Genomic DNA, 17,744 nt, shown 5'->3' on the forward strand with positions numbered 1-17,744 from the left:
TTTTTTAAGATTTTATTTATTTATTTGACAGAGAGAGATCACAAGTAGGCAGAGAGGCAGGCAGAGAGAGAGAGAGGAGGAAGCAGGCTCCCTGCCGAGCAGAGAGCCCGATGTGGGACTCGATCCCAGGACCCTGAGATCATGACCTGAGCCGAAGGCAGCGGCTTAACCCACTGAGCCACCCAGGCGCCCCAAATTAGCTCCCTCTTTAAAGGCAGTTAAACTAGATAGAAGTTCTTTGGTAGTGAGGTTAGCCTGCTCTCCTTTGACCTTATTTAATCTCAAAGAGATACTTCGCTTCTTAACCTTTTCATTTCCCCAACCCCGGGTCTATTAACTCTTCCTTTTTTTCACTTTCTTTTCTATCTAGTTTAAGCTTTGTATTTTTAGCAAGCAATGGAGTTCAACTTTGGCTAGTTTAAGTAGAAATAGTATTATTGAGTTACAAGTATCTCACATAATCTTCAGGGGTGCCAAAGAAAGAGGCATTCAGGAAACAGGGCTCAGAATCACAACATGGTGGAGGCTTTACTGCTGGCATTGTATGCTTCCTACCCTGCAGTTCGACTGCTAATGCCAAGTACAGAATGCTGCACTAGAACCTCCTCCTTGCTGTCTAGAGGTAACTACTGCTATTATCTCCAGAATGGATCCTTCTGTTGTATTTTACCTTTGATGCACAGGTTTTGACTGAACCTAAATCTCACACATGCTTAGGAGAGAATTAGGAAATTTCCCAAGACTAAAGCTTCTGTTGAGGGAGGTGGGGATCTGTAAAGATTGGGGGTATTATTCCCCATCAAGGCTGTTCAGCCTGTCAGGTGGTCTAAAGGAATGATGAACACCCATTATGAACCTAATTTTTCTTATGCCGCCGACATAATCCTGTGTGACTATGGATAACTTTTTCTGTTTTCAAACAACAGTTACTTCAAACTTTCACATTCTTAAGCTCCCAATTCCAGCATTATGCTAAAGAAGGAAAGGTATGAATGAATGGTGGAATTTTACTGTTGTTTCATTGTAGTCAAATGTGTAGATGAATGGCTGAAATTAACACGTAAAGGCCTTAAAATGAATTACCAACTTCAACCACGTGAAATTTTAAGAAAGAAACCCACAGTCTAGATGATTTCTAACTTAAATGCTGAATTTTTTTTTTTAAGTACAGGTTTACTGGTTTTTGCTAAGGCATCAACCATAATTTTAGTTTTCACTATACAGAAACAGGCATTTAAAAATTGTCTATTTTCATTCAGGATGAATACAGAAGACCTTTCCTCCCTCATCTACTAAGTTATATACTTCTTCCCAGAATTTGAAGCATTCAGGTTTTTAAAAAATGCTTTTTGATGGGTTTGCTAATGGTGCCTTAATGACCTTATTACAGCAGCAATCTCAGTGAAGTGTTACTAAGCTAGATAGTCTTTTCATTCAGAGTTCCAAGACATAATTCCTAAGACACAAACTCATTAAGACCAAAGGACAGTTACATTATTTAGATCAGTAAAGGCATATATTAAATTTTTGAGCTGGTGCTAAAGAAAGTCCAGGCAACAAAGTGTTTATGTATTATCCATCAAATCAGAATCTAAGAAAAAAATGGAGATGTTAACTTTCATGAGTGATGTTAGTATTTAGAAGTCTTTCAAAAAAACAGAAAAAGATGGAGATGTAAAGTTATCTTCCCAGCAAACTTTTGGAATGTCTTTAGAAATAAGCAAGAACATAATGTACTCCCAGTGTAGTCCTGTTGGTCTTGTAGTTAGTATCCCTAATTGCCTGTACCTTCTCTAAGACCTTGACATACCGTATTTGAAAATGCATCTTTCAAAAACTGACTTTTATAAATATATTTTATACTCACAGTGAAATTCTTGAAGGATAAAGGGACTTTTTAAAAATTCTTCCTTTGAAGTAGTTGGTACCACAATGCCATGTACAAAATAAACATTTGTTAGTAAATTCATATTTCAGAGTCACAACATTTTAGAGCATAGTAGTTTCATGTAATAACAGAGATAGGCAAAGTGGCTTATCATATAATGGATAATTCCAGGTCAAAATGACATATACCGATTTTTCCATTAAATAAAGCAGAGTTTTTTCTACTTCATTTATGTTACAAAGACTGTATACTTCTTCAGTTGCCAATCCCAAAGGAGAAAAAGGACAAAAGTGACATTATGGCTTAAATTAATTTATCTCTTTGATGAAGCACTTTTTCATGATTATGAAGGACTGAAAGGAGCCCTTCCTTAACTTCTGTGCTATTTACTGTCCTGACAAACATCTGAGATTTACTGTTCATATTGTTAATTGTCTTTCTATAGGTCACTGAGATTAAGAAATCGGGCTCTGAAGCCAGTCTGAGTAGAGCCCAGTTACCTGGATTTCAGTCTTGGCTCTGCCACTTGCTATAACTTTGGTTATAATATAAGTGGTTAGTTTTAGTTTCTCATTTCCCTCATTTGTAAAATGGGTATGAAGATTGAGTTAATAATACATGTAGAGCACTTAAATCACTGTTTGGCACAGTTATTGTTACTTGATTTTTTTTATTGCTTCTCTGCCCATCTGGGTGTAGTGCTTAATAATTGCATAGAGTCCCTGCCTTTAGGGAATTTACAGACTAGTGGGGGCAGGAAAAGAGACAGACTGCAGTATAACTTGAGGTGCTTAGTGGAACAAAAGAATTTGGGGGTAGTAGACAAGGAATTCAGCCTAATGGTTTTCCCTGTTGGAGGCACACTTTGTTAGTAGGATTTTCAGATTTTTGTCTGTTGCCAGTGATTGAAATAATTGTAAATGCCATTCCTGGGGTAGAAGTTACCCTCTACTAATAGTTAAGTATAGTAATTCTTCTTATCAGCTCTGTGTGGTGCCTAAGCACACATGCATTTATTCATTCATTGAGCAAGCATGTATTTAGCACTTCACTACCACCATTTGCTAGTTGGGGTTCTCATCTTCAAATAATTATTGTCCCAGCTGTAGTAAGAGGGGTGGTGTTAAGGTCTAAACTCCAGACTAATTCAGACCTGAGAAACAAGTCAGTTGAAGATACTTAGATTTTCAGAAGTCCTTCCCTGGCTTCCAGGTCTCTTTTCCTTTTCACTGAACTTAACGGAGGTACTGATTTGGTCTTGGTTTGAGAGAAAAAACTAGAGAGTTCTAGACCAACCAGGTTATTCCATTCCTTCTCTTGGATATTACTCCAAAGTGGAATACAGCGTACAGCTGACCCTTGAAGAACATGGGTTTGAACTGTGCTCACTGGTCTGTTTATATGTGAATCCACTTGTACGTGGATTTTTTAGTTTTGATAAATGCAGTGCAGAACTGGAGCGCATGGGTGGCTCAGTCAGTTAAGTGCCTGCCTTTGGCTCAGATCATGATCTTAGGGTCCTGGGATCGAGCCCCTCATCGGGCTCTGTGCTCAGCAGGGAGCCTGCTTCCTTCTCTCTCTCTCTGCCTGCCTCTCTGCCTGCTTATGATCTCTCTGTCAGATAAATAAATAAAATCTTTAAAAATGCAGTATAAACTATTAAATTCATTTTCTCTTCCTTGTGATTTTTTCTTTTTCTTTTTTTTTTTTTTAAGATTTTATTTATTTATTTGACAGAGATCACAAGTAGGCAGAGAGGCAGGCAGAGAGAGAGAGGAGGAAGCAGGCTCCCTGCTGAGCAGAGAGCCCGATGCGGGACTCGATCCCAGGACCCTGAGATCATGACCTGAGCCGAAGGCAGCGGCTTAACCACTGAGCCACCCAGGCACCCCTTGTGATTTTTTCTTAAAAAATATTTTTATTTATTTATTTGAGAGAGAGAGAGAGCATGTGCAAGCAGGGGCAGAGGGAGAAGCACTCCCTGCTGAGCAGGGAGCCAAACACGGGGCTCTGTCCCAAGATGGGGAGATCATGACCCTGAGTTGAAGGCAGATGCTTAACTGACTGAGCTACCCAGGTGCCCCTCATTTTGTTAACATGGTCTTTTCTCTAGCTTACTTTATTATAAGAATACAGTGTATAATACATACATACAATATGTATTAATTGACTTACAGGTAAGGTGTTTGGTCAACAGTAGACTCTTAGTAGTTAAATTCTGGGGGGTCAGTATTTGTATGTGGATTTTCACCTGTGCGGGGGGTTGGTTCGCCTAACTTGTATGTTGTTCATGGGGCAGCTGTACTTTCTTACTACTTATTGGTCCACTAGAAATAAAGCTTTTCATCACAGGGAGACCTTGGTCTAAGATCTTAAGATTTAGTCCTTGGTGCCTAGAGCCTTTGAAAGGGCTTCTTCCATTTTTCCTTCTTTTCAGCAAAGGAAAATGTGAGGTTTATGTGTGTGGGAGTAGAGGGAAAAGTGGAAGGTGGAGGGTGTGCCTTGAGAATTTTAGTCTCCTCTGACTTTAGGGTAAACATTTTATAAAAAAACTTAGTGAATTAGAGTAAAATTGTTGATCAGCTATTTGAGGAGGAAAGGGGGTTCAAATGAGTAAGTTATATCTTTTATCCACTAGGGGGTAGTGTGGACTGTAAAAATTAAAAGGATCTCTGAGGGATTAACCCTTATTTTTTCATGCAGTTGCCTTGTTTCAGTTAATTTTTGTCCGTGCTGTGTTTTTTTGAAATGGCTACGAGTCATTATTTTCGAGCACAGGCTTGTGACTGTACCAAACATTAACAGCCACATTCCTAATACTAGTGATTCAAATGTTCTGACATTACTGTTGCATAGAACTTTTGAGGGGAAAAAAGTGATACTTTAAAGTTTCTCTACCAGTTTTTACTCACTATATAAAATAAGTTATATTGGTAATGTGTAAGTAACATTATAACAGTACTGTCCTGTGTTTCACTGTCCTGTATGGTAGCTGCTAGCCCATGTGGCTATTGAGCAGTTGCAGTGTGACTAGTTTGAATTGATACGTGTTGTAAGTATAGAAGTATAAATTACTGGATTTTGAAGACTTTGTATGAAAAAAGGCTCAGTCAGTTAAGCAACTTCTATGTTGATTACATGTTGAAATGATGCCGTTTGAATATACTGTTAAATAAAATACGAATTTTAACTGCTTTTTACTTTTTAATGTGGCTAGTGGAAAATTTAGTATTATATTTGCAGCTTGTATTTCTGTTGGGCAGCACTGCTGTAGAGAAAGCATTCATCAACCATTTTTATCATGCTGTATGCACCTCTAGCTCACCCTAATGATTTGTAAGGAAGTGGTACAGTAGTTAAATTGAGCACAATTTTGGCTCTGTTTCTAATCCCAGCCAGAATAAATACAGGTCAGTTCTACTATAATGATGAGATCTATGCGTTCCTAAAATTCATTGTGTTCACAGACCAAAATTGTGTAGTACAAACGACAAGCCTCATGGATAAAATGTTAGGGACATGACACTCAAAATGTTGGTAATGTTTTTAAAAAATTCCCACTTGTCTTAGATGGCGAAATTGTAGATGCCCTTGAAGTAGTTTATAATTGAAAAATAGGCTTTTGCTTTATCAGTAATCCCAGACAAAGGAGCCCCTGCTTGGTAATATTTTTAAATTGCTTGTAGATGTGGTTAAAGAGGCTGGAGTACACAGAGCAGACATCATTGAGGCACCTCTCAGTTTGAGAAGACTAGTGTGGTAACAAAATTGATGGTGTTACCGAGTGTAGTCAGATGGCTCTTGGGTGAGATGATCTAAAGATCCACAATGATATTATTAGTAATACATTAGTAAACATCTTTGTGTTTCAGAGAATAATTCTTTTTTAACATTAGAGAGTGAGAGAGGGCCTGGTAAGGGGCAAAGGAAGAGGGAAAATGAGTCTTAAGCAGATTCTGTGCTGAGTGAGAAGCAGGGCTCAATATCGGGACCCCGGATAGTGACCTGAGCTGAAACCAAAAGTCGGGTGCTTAGCTGACTGTGCCACCCGGGTGCCACCAGAGGATATTCCAAATAGGAAAAAAACCTAATGGCTGTAGGTATATGTTGGAGGTAGTATATAGATATAGGTAGTGTATATATATATACATATATATGTGTGTATATATATTACACTCCAACTAGTTGGAGGTGTACATAGATATTAATGTAAAGTATATAATGTATGTAGTGTAATCATGTATATATGTATATAATGTAATGTAAAGTATATAGAAAGTTGGAGGTGTGTATAGAAAGTTATTAAATGGAGCAACTTTTCTCATATGCAGATTGCCACTTTTCCCCTCCCTTCTTCCCTCTTTCTTCCTTCCTTCCTTGGGGGGGGAGGGGCAAAGGGGAGAGTGAATCTCAAGCCGAGTCCCTGCTGAGCGTGATCTGGAGCTAGATCTCAGGACCCTGAGATCATGACCTCAACCAGAATACACTTAATTGACTGAGCCACCAGGCATCCCTGCCACTTTTTTTCTAAGAATACTGTTTATTATCTAAAATTTTACTGTACATACCTCATCCACTGCCTTAAAAAGATGTATAATAGACCTTAACATTTCTTGATGGTGAGCGCAAGTTGTTATTGAACTTTACAGAGGGACAAGACCTAGATAATGGAATTTAGTTGACAGACTGTCAAGTGTTGCAGTTTACGGTAGTATAATCCTAAAATTTGCTCTTCAAGTCCCAGTAGATCTATTGATAACCAGATCAGTTTGATACTTAATTCCTTTTTAAGGTATACTCTGTAAGATAGTTTCCTTGAGACTTAATCTTCCTGCCACTTAAATTTATACTCTATTTTTATGTACTTCCTTTTCTGTTTTTTAGTAACTAATTCCCTAAGTAGTCTATAATACTTTTTGTTCTGTATGGCCTAAACTCGGTTCTGCCTGGGATTGGGTCCGAGGATTAGCTTTTAAACAAGTAGGATTATAATGCAACTAATGGTTAGTCTTTTTTTTTTTTTAAAGATTTTATTTATTTATTTGACAGAGAGAGATCACAAGTAGGCAGAGAAGTAGGCAGAGAGAGAGAGAGAGAGAGAGGAAAGCAGGCTCTCCACCTAGCGGAGAGCCCGACGTGGGACTCCATCCCAGGACCCTGGGATCATGACCTGAGCCGAAGGCAGTGGCTTAACCCACTGAGCCACCCAGGCGCCCCACTAATGGTTATTCTGTTTTCTTTAAAAACAAGTACTGGGGGCACCTGGGTGGCTCAGTGTGTTAATAAGCCTCTGCCCTTGGCTCAGGTCATGATCTAAGGGTCTTGGGATCAAGCACTGCATCAGGCTCTCTGCTCAGCAGGTAGCCTGCTCCCCCCCCCACCTTCTGCCTGCCTCTCTGCCTACTTGCGATCTCTCTCTCTCCGTCAAATAAATAAATAAAACCTCCTCCACCAAAGATTTAGAGGGGGAAGCAGCAGGCTCCCTGCTGAGCAGAGATTCCGATGTGGGGCTTGATCCCAGGACCCTGAGATCATGACCTGAGCTGAAGGCAGAGGCTTTAACCCACTGAGCCACCAGGGGCTCCAATAAATAAAATCTTTAAAAAAAAAAAATAAGTACTGTTGTTTACTAAATCTTAAGATTTGTTACTGTGCTTTGTTCTTAATTCTTTTTGAGTTGTGTATGGCTATGGCCTTCCTATGTGATCTCATCTGTTAAGTCTTTCTGCAGTATTCCTCTTTTGATCTTCATAGCAACTCTACAAGAGAGGTAATCTTAATAAGTCAGCTGAGACTCAGAGCAGTGCAGATTATTTGCTCAAAAGTAATAGTAATATGTAAGCAATGCAGAAGGAATTTGAACCTGTTACTTCTAGACTTGAAGAAATCATACTGTACTTCACTGTCTTTTTACCAAGGAATAATATAAAACTAGAATGTGTTTCACAGTTACCCATGTGTGAGTGAGTACTAGCAGGAAGGATTTTATTTCCTACCCACTTTTGCCTTTTTCGGGAAAAAAAAAATGGACTCTAAGTTCTGTGGGTGAGACTTGTTCCTTTTGGTTTGGATTTTATTCTTTTTTCCTCCCATAATTTATGCTGTGGGTTTGTTTGGGAAATCAGTGCCATGTAGCCAAATAATTATGCATCTCTTCATTATATCAAAATCCATGAGAACTTGAGAGCATATAAAAACTGTTTCAAAATGTTTTCCATAGGTAAAGGATTATGCTAGAATGTGTTCTGATTAAATTTTATAATTGATCAGGCCATGTGGTATGTTTAATATGTACATTCTTTAGAAAGAGGCTTATTTTGAGGAGGAACTGAGGATGAGGAAGGAATGATGAATCTGACAATGTGTTCTAAGTGTGATTTTAAGACTATTTTGGGATATGATCTTGGAGGCCCTTCTTGGCAGCGTTTTATAGCCTAGAATAGAGCTGCTACTACTTTGTGTAACCAGGGAGTGGGATTTGGGGGCCCTTAGACCCCAGCCTTTTCTTTTTTCCTCCAGTCTTCCAACTTCTGGATTTCTAAAAATAGGAAGACCTGGGGCAAAACAAAAGGAGGGTCGAGGTGAGAAGAGGTCAGAATTCAAGGAATTTTATCATCTAATTTTTTCTCATTTCTTTGCTCTTACTGTTGATCCTTAGTATCTTTATTTTATTTTATTTTAATTTTTTTGCTAAAAATGAAGACCTGCCTCTTTTGTTCTAATTCCATGTTGGTGGACTTCCTACAGTGGGAGGCTTCATTATTGCCTCTTGAGGTTTTTTTGTTTGTTTGTTTCTTTTTTAGATTTGTTTATTTACTTGAGAGAGGAAGAGAGAGTGCAAGTACGAGACAGAATGCACAAGCTGGGGCGAGGAGGGGCAGAGAGGGAGGGAGAAGCAGACTCCCCACTAAGTAGGGAGCCCAGTGCCAGGCTAGAGCTGAAGGCAGACACTTAATCAACTGAGCCACCCAGGTGCCCCTCTGAGATTTTTTATGCGGTGAAAATGTTTTACTTTGAACCCAAAGAACATTTTGCTAAAAGTAGTTCACAGCATTTGTTCTCATTTCCCTTGCACTGCTATGATTAAAACAAAGCAAAAAAAACCAGTCTCTAGTTAATTAAAGTACTAAAGGCATTGCTTTAAATGGCTATGGGTTTAACACAGCTTGGAAAAGGGTTTAATTTTTTATCTGCATCTTATAATTATTTCAGTATAAGACAGGGAAAGCTCTTTTAGTATGTACTCTGTAGACTGTAGAATGAAATGGTGTAAGGTGTAGGATTTTTCATAATTGAAGGTGGCGTAAATACAGTATTCTCATTGTTTTTCATATATAAAACTTCAGATATAGCAGTGTTTTAAAACTTGAACTGCACATGCCTATTCAAAATGTTGAATATATATTACTAACATAAAATTACACATGGAATTGCCAGTTTCTTTTGAGTGTTATCGATTTTTGGCTAAAAAAATAAGTTTATAAATAAGTAAGTTTATAAAGTTAGGTTATTTTTTCCCATGCGTGAATGGATCTTTTTGTTATCCTCCTGTGATGTGCATATCCTGCTTTGAATAACACTGCTTTAATGTTGAAGATGCAGTTCTGATAGTTTATTCTTTGTTCTTTGTAACATCAAATAGATTCATAATTCAGCAAGTATTTATTGAACATCTGTGGTGCTGGGCACTGTTCCAAATGCTGAGGATATAGTAGTGAATAAAACAGGCACAAATCTCCTTTTATGGCACTTCCATTCTGAACAAAATAAGTGAGATATGTAATGTGTTAGTAGAGCTCTGGAGACAACATTCGGGCAACAGGGATAGGGAGGGTGTGGGATTAGGTGGAACGGGCTTTTGCAATTTCAATTATGGAGGCCTTACCCGAGAAAACATATTTGAATGAAGATCTTAGGAGCTCTCAGGGAGCAAACCACGTAGAAATTTCAGGGGAAAAAAAAAGCAAGGGCAAAGCTTTTGAGGGAGGAGTATGTCCAGCAGGTTGGAAAATTACAAAGCCGCTAATCTTGCTGGGGCAAAGTGCCAGGTAAGAGTATTGGGGGAAACACAGCTGAAGATGAGTTAAGCGTAGCCAGAGTAAGGGGATCATATAAAACCTCTTCTGGGGAGGGGGGGGTCATTGTAAGGACTTCCAAAGGCCATGGAACACAGACCCAGGAGTGAGTGGGGAACAAGGTCAGAAGCAGGAAAAACAAAACTTAGCTATTACAGTGTGCCAGCCGAGAGCTGATGGTGGCTTGGATCAGAAGTGTCGCCTGGGTGGCTCAGTTGGTTGGGCAGCTGCCTTCGGCTCAGGTCATGATCCCAGCGTCCTGGGATCGAGTCCCACATCGGGCTCCTTGCTCGGCAGGGAGCTTGCTTCTCCCTCTGCCTCTGCCTGCCATTCAGTCTGCCTGTGCTCACTCTCCCCCCCCCCCTCTCTGATAAATAAATAAAATCTTTAAAAAAAAGAAGTGTAGCTGTAGGGCAGTAAGAAGCAGTCCAGTAGATTTGGAAATTCAAGGGAACAAAATATGCCGATCAGTTTAGATATGGTGGAGATGAAGGGAAAAATTTGATCAGTTGGAAGGGTGGATGGATGGTTAACTAAAGTGAAGATGGCTTTGTGGGAAGAGCATATTGGAGGTGGGGAAAGTCATGCTAAGTTGGGATGCTCATTAAGACACATAAGAGGAGCTGTTGAACAAATTGTTATGGATAGAAGAGGTGTAATCCAGGGGAGAGATCTGTGCTGAATATGAGTTTAGGGAGACATTGTATACAGGGTGTATTTAGTATTTAGATTCATTGGACAACATGGGATCACTATAGAAGTATGTAAAAGAAGCCTTAGGACAGAGCCCTGGTGCACTTCTGTGTTGGGGAGTCAGGGGAGGAACCAGCAAGGAGGTTGCAGCTAGACAAGTAGGAAGAGAATCCGGAGAGCTCGGCCGTAGGAAGCTGGGTGATGTTTGGCAAGGAGGAGGGCAGACCAGCTGGGTAAGATGTTACATTTAGGTCAAATAAGATGAAGATTAAGCATTGGCCATTTGATTTAACTGTGTGGGAATCACTGGTGACCTCAACAGGCACGTTAATGGCTAGACCCTGATTGGAGAGTTGTGTTCAAGATAGGAGGGGAGGAGAAAAATTGGAAACAATCAGATACAGAGAACTTTGAAAAAGCAGCAAAGCAGTGGTGCATTAGCTGATGAGGAGGTGGTGGGAGAGTTAAGTCAAGGTTATTTTCTCCTCTTACTGGGAAAATTGCAGCAAGTTTGTACAGTTTGGGGAAAGAGCCAATGGAGGGGGGGGAATGCTAGTTCAGGAGAAGAAAGAGATCCTACGGCAATGTCCTTTAATAAGTGGAAAGGAGAGAAGATTTAATGCTTTAGAGGAGAGGTCAGTTTTAGCCAAGAGTGACAGCCTTTTTATCCACAGTGACAAGAGGACAGACAAAGCATATGGGCACACAGTTGAAGGTGGGTGTGCAAACTTGAAGAAATATCTGTTTTCTTGTGACATAGACAGGAGAGTCATCAGCCAAAAATGAGGGTGAGGATAGAGATTCTGGAGGTTTGAAGAGAGACAAGAGTGTTCTAGATATTTAGGAGAGAGGGAGAAAGATGGGAAAGAGAACTAATGATTGTTGGGGAGCAGCATAAGGGTTCAGTGTCAAGGTTGTATCTATTCTCTAGCCCTGTCTAGGTGCCTAGGCACTTGGCCCTCCTACATTCCCTTCTGTTTTTTAGAGGAAAGATTTTTCAGTGACTTTTAGAACTCATTTTACTTTTAAAAAATTAAGAGATTTTATTATTTTTTATTTATTAGTTTTTTTTTTTAAAAGATTTTTATTTATTTATTTGACAGAGACCACAAGTAGACAGGCAGACAGAAAGAGAGATTGGAGGAAACAGGCTCCCCACTGAGTAGAGAGCTGGATGCCGGGCTTGATCCCAGGACCCTGGGATCATGACCTGCACCCAAGGCAGAGGCTTTAATCCACTGAGCCACCCAGGCACTCCCTAGGAGATTTTATTTTTAAGTAATCTCCACACCCAGCATGGAGCTGGAACTCACAACACGAAGACCAAGAGTTCATGTACTGACTGAGCCAGTCGGGTGCCCTTAATTTTACTTTTTAAAGGTTTTGGTAGAGTTTAAACAGTGTAAGTGGCCTTTACCTGTGTGAAAATCCCAGTGTTATTTTCTTTTTTTTCTTCTCTCTTGCCTCCTCTCTCTTCCACTCCCCTCTCCTCACTTCTCTCCTTAGTATAAAATCAGTTTCATTATCCTAAGTTTTATTACCAGCATAGGCTCAGACATTTGCAGCTGCAGTGTATGTCATTACTCTTCACTTGCAGTTGCATTCAGGTGATTGGGATTATTTAAATAGTGTTTTCTTTGAACTTCGAGTTTAAAAAAATAAATATAAACCCTTTGGGAGAGTGGAGAAATTCTGTTGTGTCCTGTCACAAGAGATGAACTTTTTTCTTTCTTTCTTTTCTTTCTTTTTTTTTTTTTTTTAAGATTTTATTTATTTTATTTGACAGATAGAGATCACAAGTAGGCAGAGAGGCAGGCAGAGAGAGAGAGAGGAGGAAGCAGGCTCCCTGCCGAGCAGAAAGCCCAGAAAGCCCACTCCATCCCAGGACCCTGGGATCATGACCTGAGCCAAAGGCATGACCTGAGCCACCCAGGTGCCCCACAAGAGACGAACTTCTTAATTTTTAATTTGGTGTTTAGCAAAGTGACATTTGTTTCATAAATGTGTCATGTTTTTCTGTTGTAGGAAACCCAGCGTTTGCTGGCAGAACCAGTTCCTGGCATTAAAGCAGAACCAGATGAGAGCAACGCCCGTTATTTTCATGTGGTCATTGCTGGCCCTCAGGATTCCCCCTTTGAGGGAGGGACTTTTAAGCTTGAACTATTCCTACCAGAAGAATACCCGATGGCAGCCCCTAAAGTACGTTTCATGACCAAAATTTATCATCCTAATGTAGACAAGTTGGGAAGAATATGTTTAGATATTTTGAAAGGTAAGTGTTACCCTTATTAATATATGCTATTAAGATTTCTCCTTTTTCTCTTAAGCATTCTATATTGAGAATCTGAACATTGCCTTATATAAAGACCACAAAGGTCTGTGGGAATGCAATGCAGTAGTTCTGGGGCTTTTGTTTCATGCTTGATCATTCTGGGCCTGTTGCCTTCATAGATAAGTGGTCCCCAGCACTGCAGATCCGCACAGTTCTGCTATCGATCCAGGCTTTGTTAAGTGCTCCCAATCCGGATGATCCATTAGCAAACGATGTAGCAGAGCAGTGGAAGACCAACGAGGCCCAAGCCATAGAAACAGGTATTTAATACCCACTCTCCTTCACACCACTCCACTTTTTCAAACAATATATACTACCGTTACAAAAACTTCTTTTCGAGTCTTAACAGAAAGGAAAAGATACATTAAGAGGAATAAGTCATATCCTGTTTGTACTATGTAAACACCTCTCAACAGCAGATGTTTGAACTCTGTCTTAGGGCCTGCTGCATGATCCCCAAATGTAAAGACAGCCTATAATTGGTTTATCAAATACTCCTGTGTACCATTCACCTAACAGTACATGAAGATGCTAGAAAACTTTTGAAACCTTTTGAGCTGCTTTTGTAATTCATCTGATCAGTAAAACTATGCCAGTTTATAGCTAGGGAGTTTGAAAATCAGTAAGCTTCTTCCTGTTACAGATTTTAACAAAATTAGTGGAGAGCATATCTAGAAATGAAGGAGACAAAAGGAGACAACTCTTTCCATCCTGCTGAATTTTGTAGAATTTCTGGATTCCATTGTAGTGTTTTGGTAATTAGATATACACAAAGTCTTTCTGTCTGATCCAGATGATAGAAAATAGTATGCATTCAACATAATACTGCTTTATGTTTATAGAGTTTGGAAAGTAACATATTGAACTAAGTAAAATAATAATTGCACGTTTGTTTTTGTCTACAGCTAGAGCATGGACTAGGCTATATGCCATGAATAATATTTAAAATCGATCTGATCATCAAGTGTGCATCACTTATCCTGTTCTGCCAAGACTTCTTCCTTTTTTGTTTGCATTTAATGGACACAGTCTTAGAAACATTACAGAATAAAAGCCCAGACATCTTCAGTCCTTTGGTGATTAAATGCACATTAGCAAATCTATGTCTTGTCCTGATTCACTGTTGTAAAGCATGAGCAGAGGCTAGAAGTACCATCTGGATTATTGTGAAACGTTTAAAAGCAGCGGCCCTTCTCTGCTTTTATTCATTTCCCCCATCATGGTTAAGCACTGTGAATGAAGGTAGTTGTCAGGGTTAGCTGCAGGGGTTTGGGTGTTTTTCTTTATTACTTTTTTGAGGGGGAGAGGTAGTTTTATTTTAATTTTATGGGCTCCTTTCCCCCTTTTTATGGTGATCTAATTGCATTGGTTAAAAGCAGCTAACCAGTTCTTTAGAATATGCTCTCTAGCCAAGTCTAACTTTATTTAGACACTGTAGATGGACAAGCTTGATTGTTTGAACCAAAATGGGAACATTAAACAAACATCACAGCCCTCACTAATAACATTGTGACTTTGCTGTCAAGTGTAGAATCCTTCCTTCAAGAAAAAGCTTGTGACCATTTTGTATGGCTTGTCTGGAAACTTCTGTAAATCTTATGTTTTAGTAAAATATTTTTTGTTATTCTACTTTGCCTTTGTACAGTTTATTTTACTGTGTTTATTTCATTTTCCCAATGTGACAATCGTATTTAAAAATTAAAACTGATGGAACATTCTCTTTTGGTCTTCACCATCTGACAAGTTGATCTGGCAAGAGGTGGATTTTGCCAGTTTCTTTTCACTGATGCAAACGTGTTAAGATACCACTGAATGGAGTATTTATAAGCTGGCCCTGAGCATGCTTAAAGCATTGGTATTTTTTTTTTTTTAAACCTCCTAGAAATTTGAATAAATGTGTTGGTGTTGTCTGATTAGGTAGGTGATCATTGGTGTCTTGCCATGTACAGGAGAGTCACAGCAAAGCAGCATTGTGACTGATTTTGTGTAGGACTCACATGTTGTGCCACATTTGTTTGTATCTGGCATTTGGGATATGACCCTTTTCTTAGTTCTTGTCTGGAAACCACGTGTAACCACTGGTGTGTGCTATTAGGAAACACCAATCTGATAATTTTTGGGGGTTGCTAAAGCATTTATGAGTCTTCCTTATAGACCTGATGAGCAGATCTCAAGCAACTAGCTTGCATAAGTGTTATCTGAAAGGTTTCTTCCTTTGAGTATCAGATCCTCAGTTAATGATTCTTTCATCCTTCAGTATTTGCTATGGGAGCTCCTGTTGTTTGATATTCAGTAATTTTTTTCTGCATTGACAGAGTTCCTCCCCTCAAAAAAACTGTTCTTTCCCACCCTTCTCCGTATCAAATTCCCTATCCTTGCTCTTTGTATGTCATCAGTGTAGCCAGTCCCAAATATGTAAATGTTAACCCCCTCCCCACACCCTCCTCACCCCCTGGGTTGGAACCTTTGTCTCTTGCAATTTAAGGTAATGGATATTGTAGCCCGTCTGAATTTCCCCCACTCTTGATTCTCATAACTTCTGGAGTTTCTTCAGAATGTGGTGTATTTTATTGTGCTCCTATGTAAGATGAAGAATTATCTATTAAAATTACATTTTCAACATATGAAAGTTTTTGATGACTGGTAACTGGTATCCTTCCAAATAAATGCATTGCTTGGAAACAAATGTTAGTTTAATTCAGAATAAAATTGTTCATAACCCTAACATTGTAAATTTAAAGCTCTTGAAGAGCGGTTGACATTTATAACAGTTCTTGTGCTGTAGAGGGTGTTTTGCAACTAAGGAAACAGAATCACATTCTGGGGCCAAAATGAACACTCAAGCAGTGAGCTTTATTTAGTGTAGGTGGCACTACTCATGATGGTAGCTAGTATCACATAGTGATTTGTAAGTTCTAAAATTCCAGATTTAAATCCATTGTACCACAAGAGTATGTCTAGAATGGGACTCATGTCTACTGATCTGAGTTGTAGAAGTACTAAAATGGAATAATATACTGTTTTTGTTTCAAATATATGAATTCCCGATTTCATGGCATTGTTTTTTCCTTTGTAATTTGTTAAGAGCCCCCATTGTTTCTTTAAGACTCTTTCTCAGCCAGTGGAATGAAAGGAGTCAGTCTGTTGATTGAATTTGTTTAGGATTAAAAGGGGCTCTGGGAGAGGCCAGGTAGATTGCAAAAACTTGTCAGCCACCTCTGGCTTTTGGGCCTCTTTTCCTTGGCCCCGCACAGTGTGTGGTTGGTTAAAATATTTTGAATTCAGTGCCAGCATTTTTAAAAATCAGGAAATTCACATGGGAAAAAAAAAATCTCCAATTCTGGTAACATGAATGGTATGAAGATCAGGCAACTGCAGCCCCGCTCTGCGTTGCTGCAGAGCACCTTCTGGGAGGAGTGGAGTAGCCGCCTCCGGAGCCGCGCGTCCCTCTCTCCTCCTTCAGAGACTCCGCAGTGGGCTGTGAGTCCCGGACCCTGCAGCCTGCTTGCTCCTTTATGTAGTCCTCTCTCTCTAGCCTTTGATTTGTAACTCCTAAGCTTAAAAGGGAACAGTGAATTCGACGGAAGTATTTTATGTACGCAGCACTGTACCACTTGTGGATGATTAAGTGAATGAGATTGGCCTGCGGCTTTTCCTGTGGACCTTCTTACGGGGGAGGGGCACAGAGAACTGCAGTTGCCGCTCTGTATGGAGAAGGGAAGGAATACTTGAGAGGGCTGCTCTCCTGAGTTCCAGCCAGATGAACACCTCCAAGCTGGAGGAATACCATGTACAAAGCCCTGGGGGAGAGGAGAAGAATCTGAGTATGTTAAGTGGCTTCTTGAAAAATCTGTTCTGCCCCCTTTAGGAGCTTTTCTGAAATCCAGAAGCATTGACTGGGGCTTTATTTGATTTGATTTTGTTTCAGTCTACTTTGTTTTGATTTTTTTTACACACTAGTTATTCTTGGTCATGCCTAATAAAATCTTGGCTCCGCAGTGTGTAGAACTTAAACCCTGCTCTAGACCAAGAATATACTTAAATACAAAATTTCAGAAGCATTTAAGAATAAGCTTAAAATGCGAACTGGTATTTGAACAAGCCACAGGTGCTGTGGTTTAGCACTGTTCAGAGAGGGTACGGGAAGAAATCTAGTATCCTGGAAGACACCATAAACACAACATTAGCGAGATGGAACTGTTGGTGTCCTAGGAATGATAGAAATTGTCTTTATTTTTCTATTTGGCAATTCAGGATTTTTTTTTTAAGCTCTTCTAGCCATATCACATTTTGTTAGTTGCAAAGGTTTTAAAAAGGTAACCTTATCTGGAAAAGCTGGCCAAAAACCAAGTAATTAAATTAAATAAAATGCCATTATTCATGGCAGCTAATTTATCAGTTGATTTAAGAAAAATGTAATTATCTCATTGGAATAATGTATTTTTGGGCTGGGGGGATAACATTTCATTTAGCATGCTGCTTAGTTTAAGGAATTATATCAGGGGTTTATTTTTTAAATGATTTAATGATCACAAAAGCAAAACATGTTGAATGTAATAACTTGAAAGAAATATAAAGAATAAAAATCTGTAATCTTCCACCCAGCCTGGTGATACTTTGTTTCCTTAACTATATGCCCCTGTGTTAATTTCCATTTCTCATTGATGTTGGAAATTGGGAAGATTTGTTTCAAGGGTTAGCTTTGCTACAGCTTTGTTACAAATTGGGTAAGTTCCCATTGGCTGCAAAACTAGGA

The 17,744-nt window shown here is 39.3% G+C and overlaps 1 protein-coding gene across 1 annotated transcript in view; it reads left to right on the forward strand.

Annotated features, from left to right (window-relative positions):
* Positions 1-17,588, forward strand: part of UBE2N (ubiquitin conjugating enzyme E2 N) — a 40,721-nt gene extending 23,133 nt beyond the window's left edge. Inside the window, exons 2-4 of the mRNA XM_044226457.1 lie at positions 12,682-12,928; positions 13,108-13,248; positions 13,894-17,588. Of these exons, the coding sequence (XP_044082392.1) occupies positions 12,682-12,928; positions 13,108-13,248; positions 13,894-13,934 (429 nt within the window). The 3' untranslated portion in view covers positions 13,935-17,588. The remainder of the gene's footprint in view (positions 1-12,681; positions 12,929-13,107; positions 13,249-13,893) is intronic.
* Positions 17,589-17,744: the final 156 nt, after the last annotated feature.

Source organism: Neovison vison, chromosome 12, assembly GCF_020171115.1.
Source record: "Neovison vison isolate M4711 chromosome 12, ASM_NN_V1, whole genome shotgun sequence".
Lineage (NCBI taxonomy): Eukaryota > Metazoa > Chordata > Mammalia > Carnivora > Mustelidae > Neogale > Neogale vison.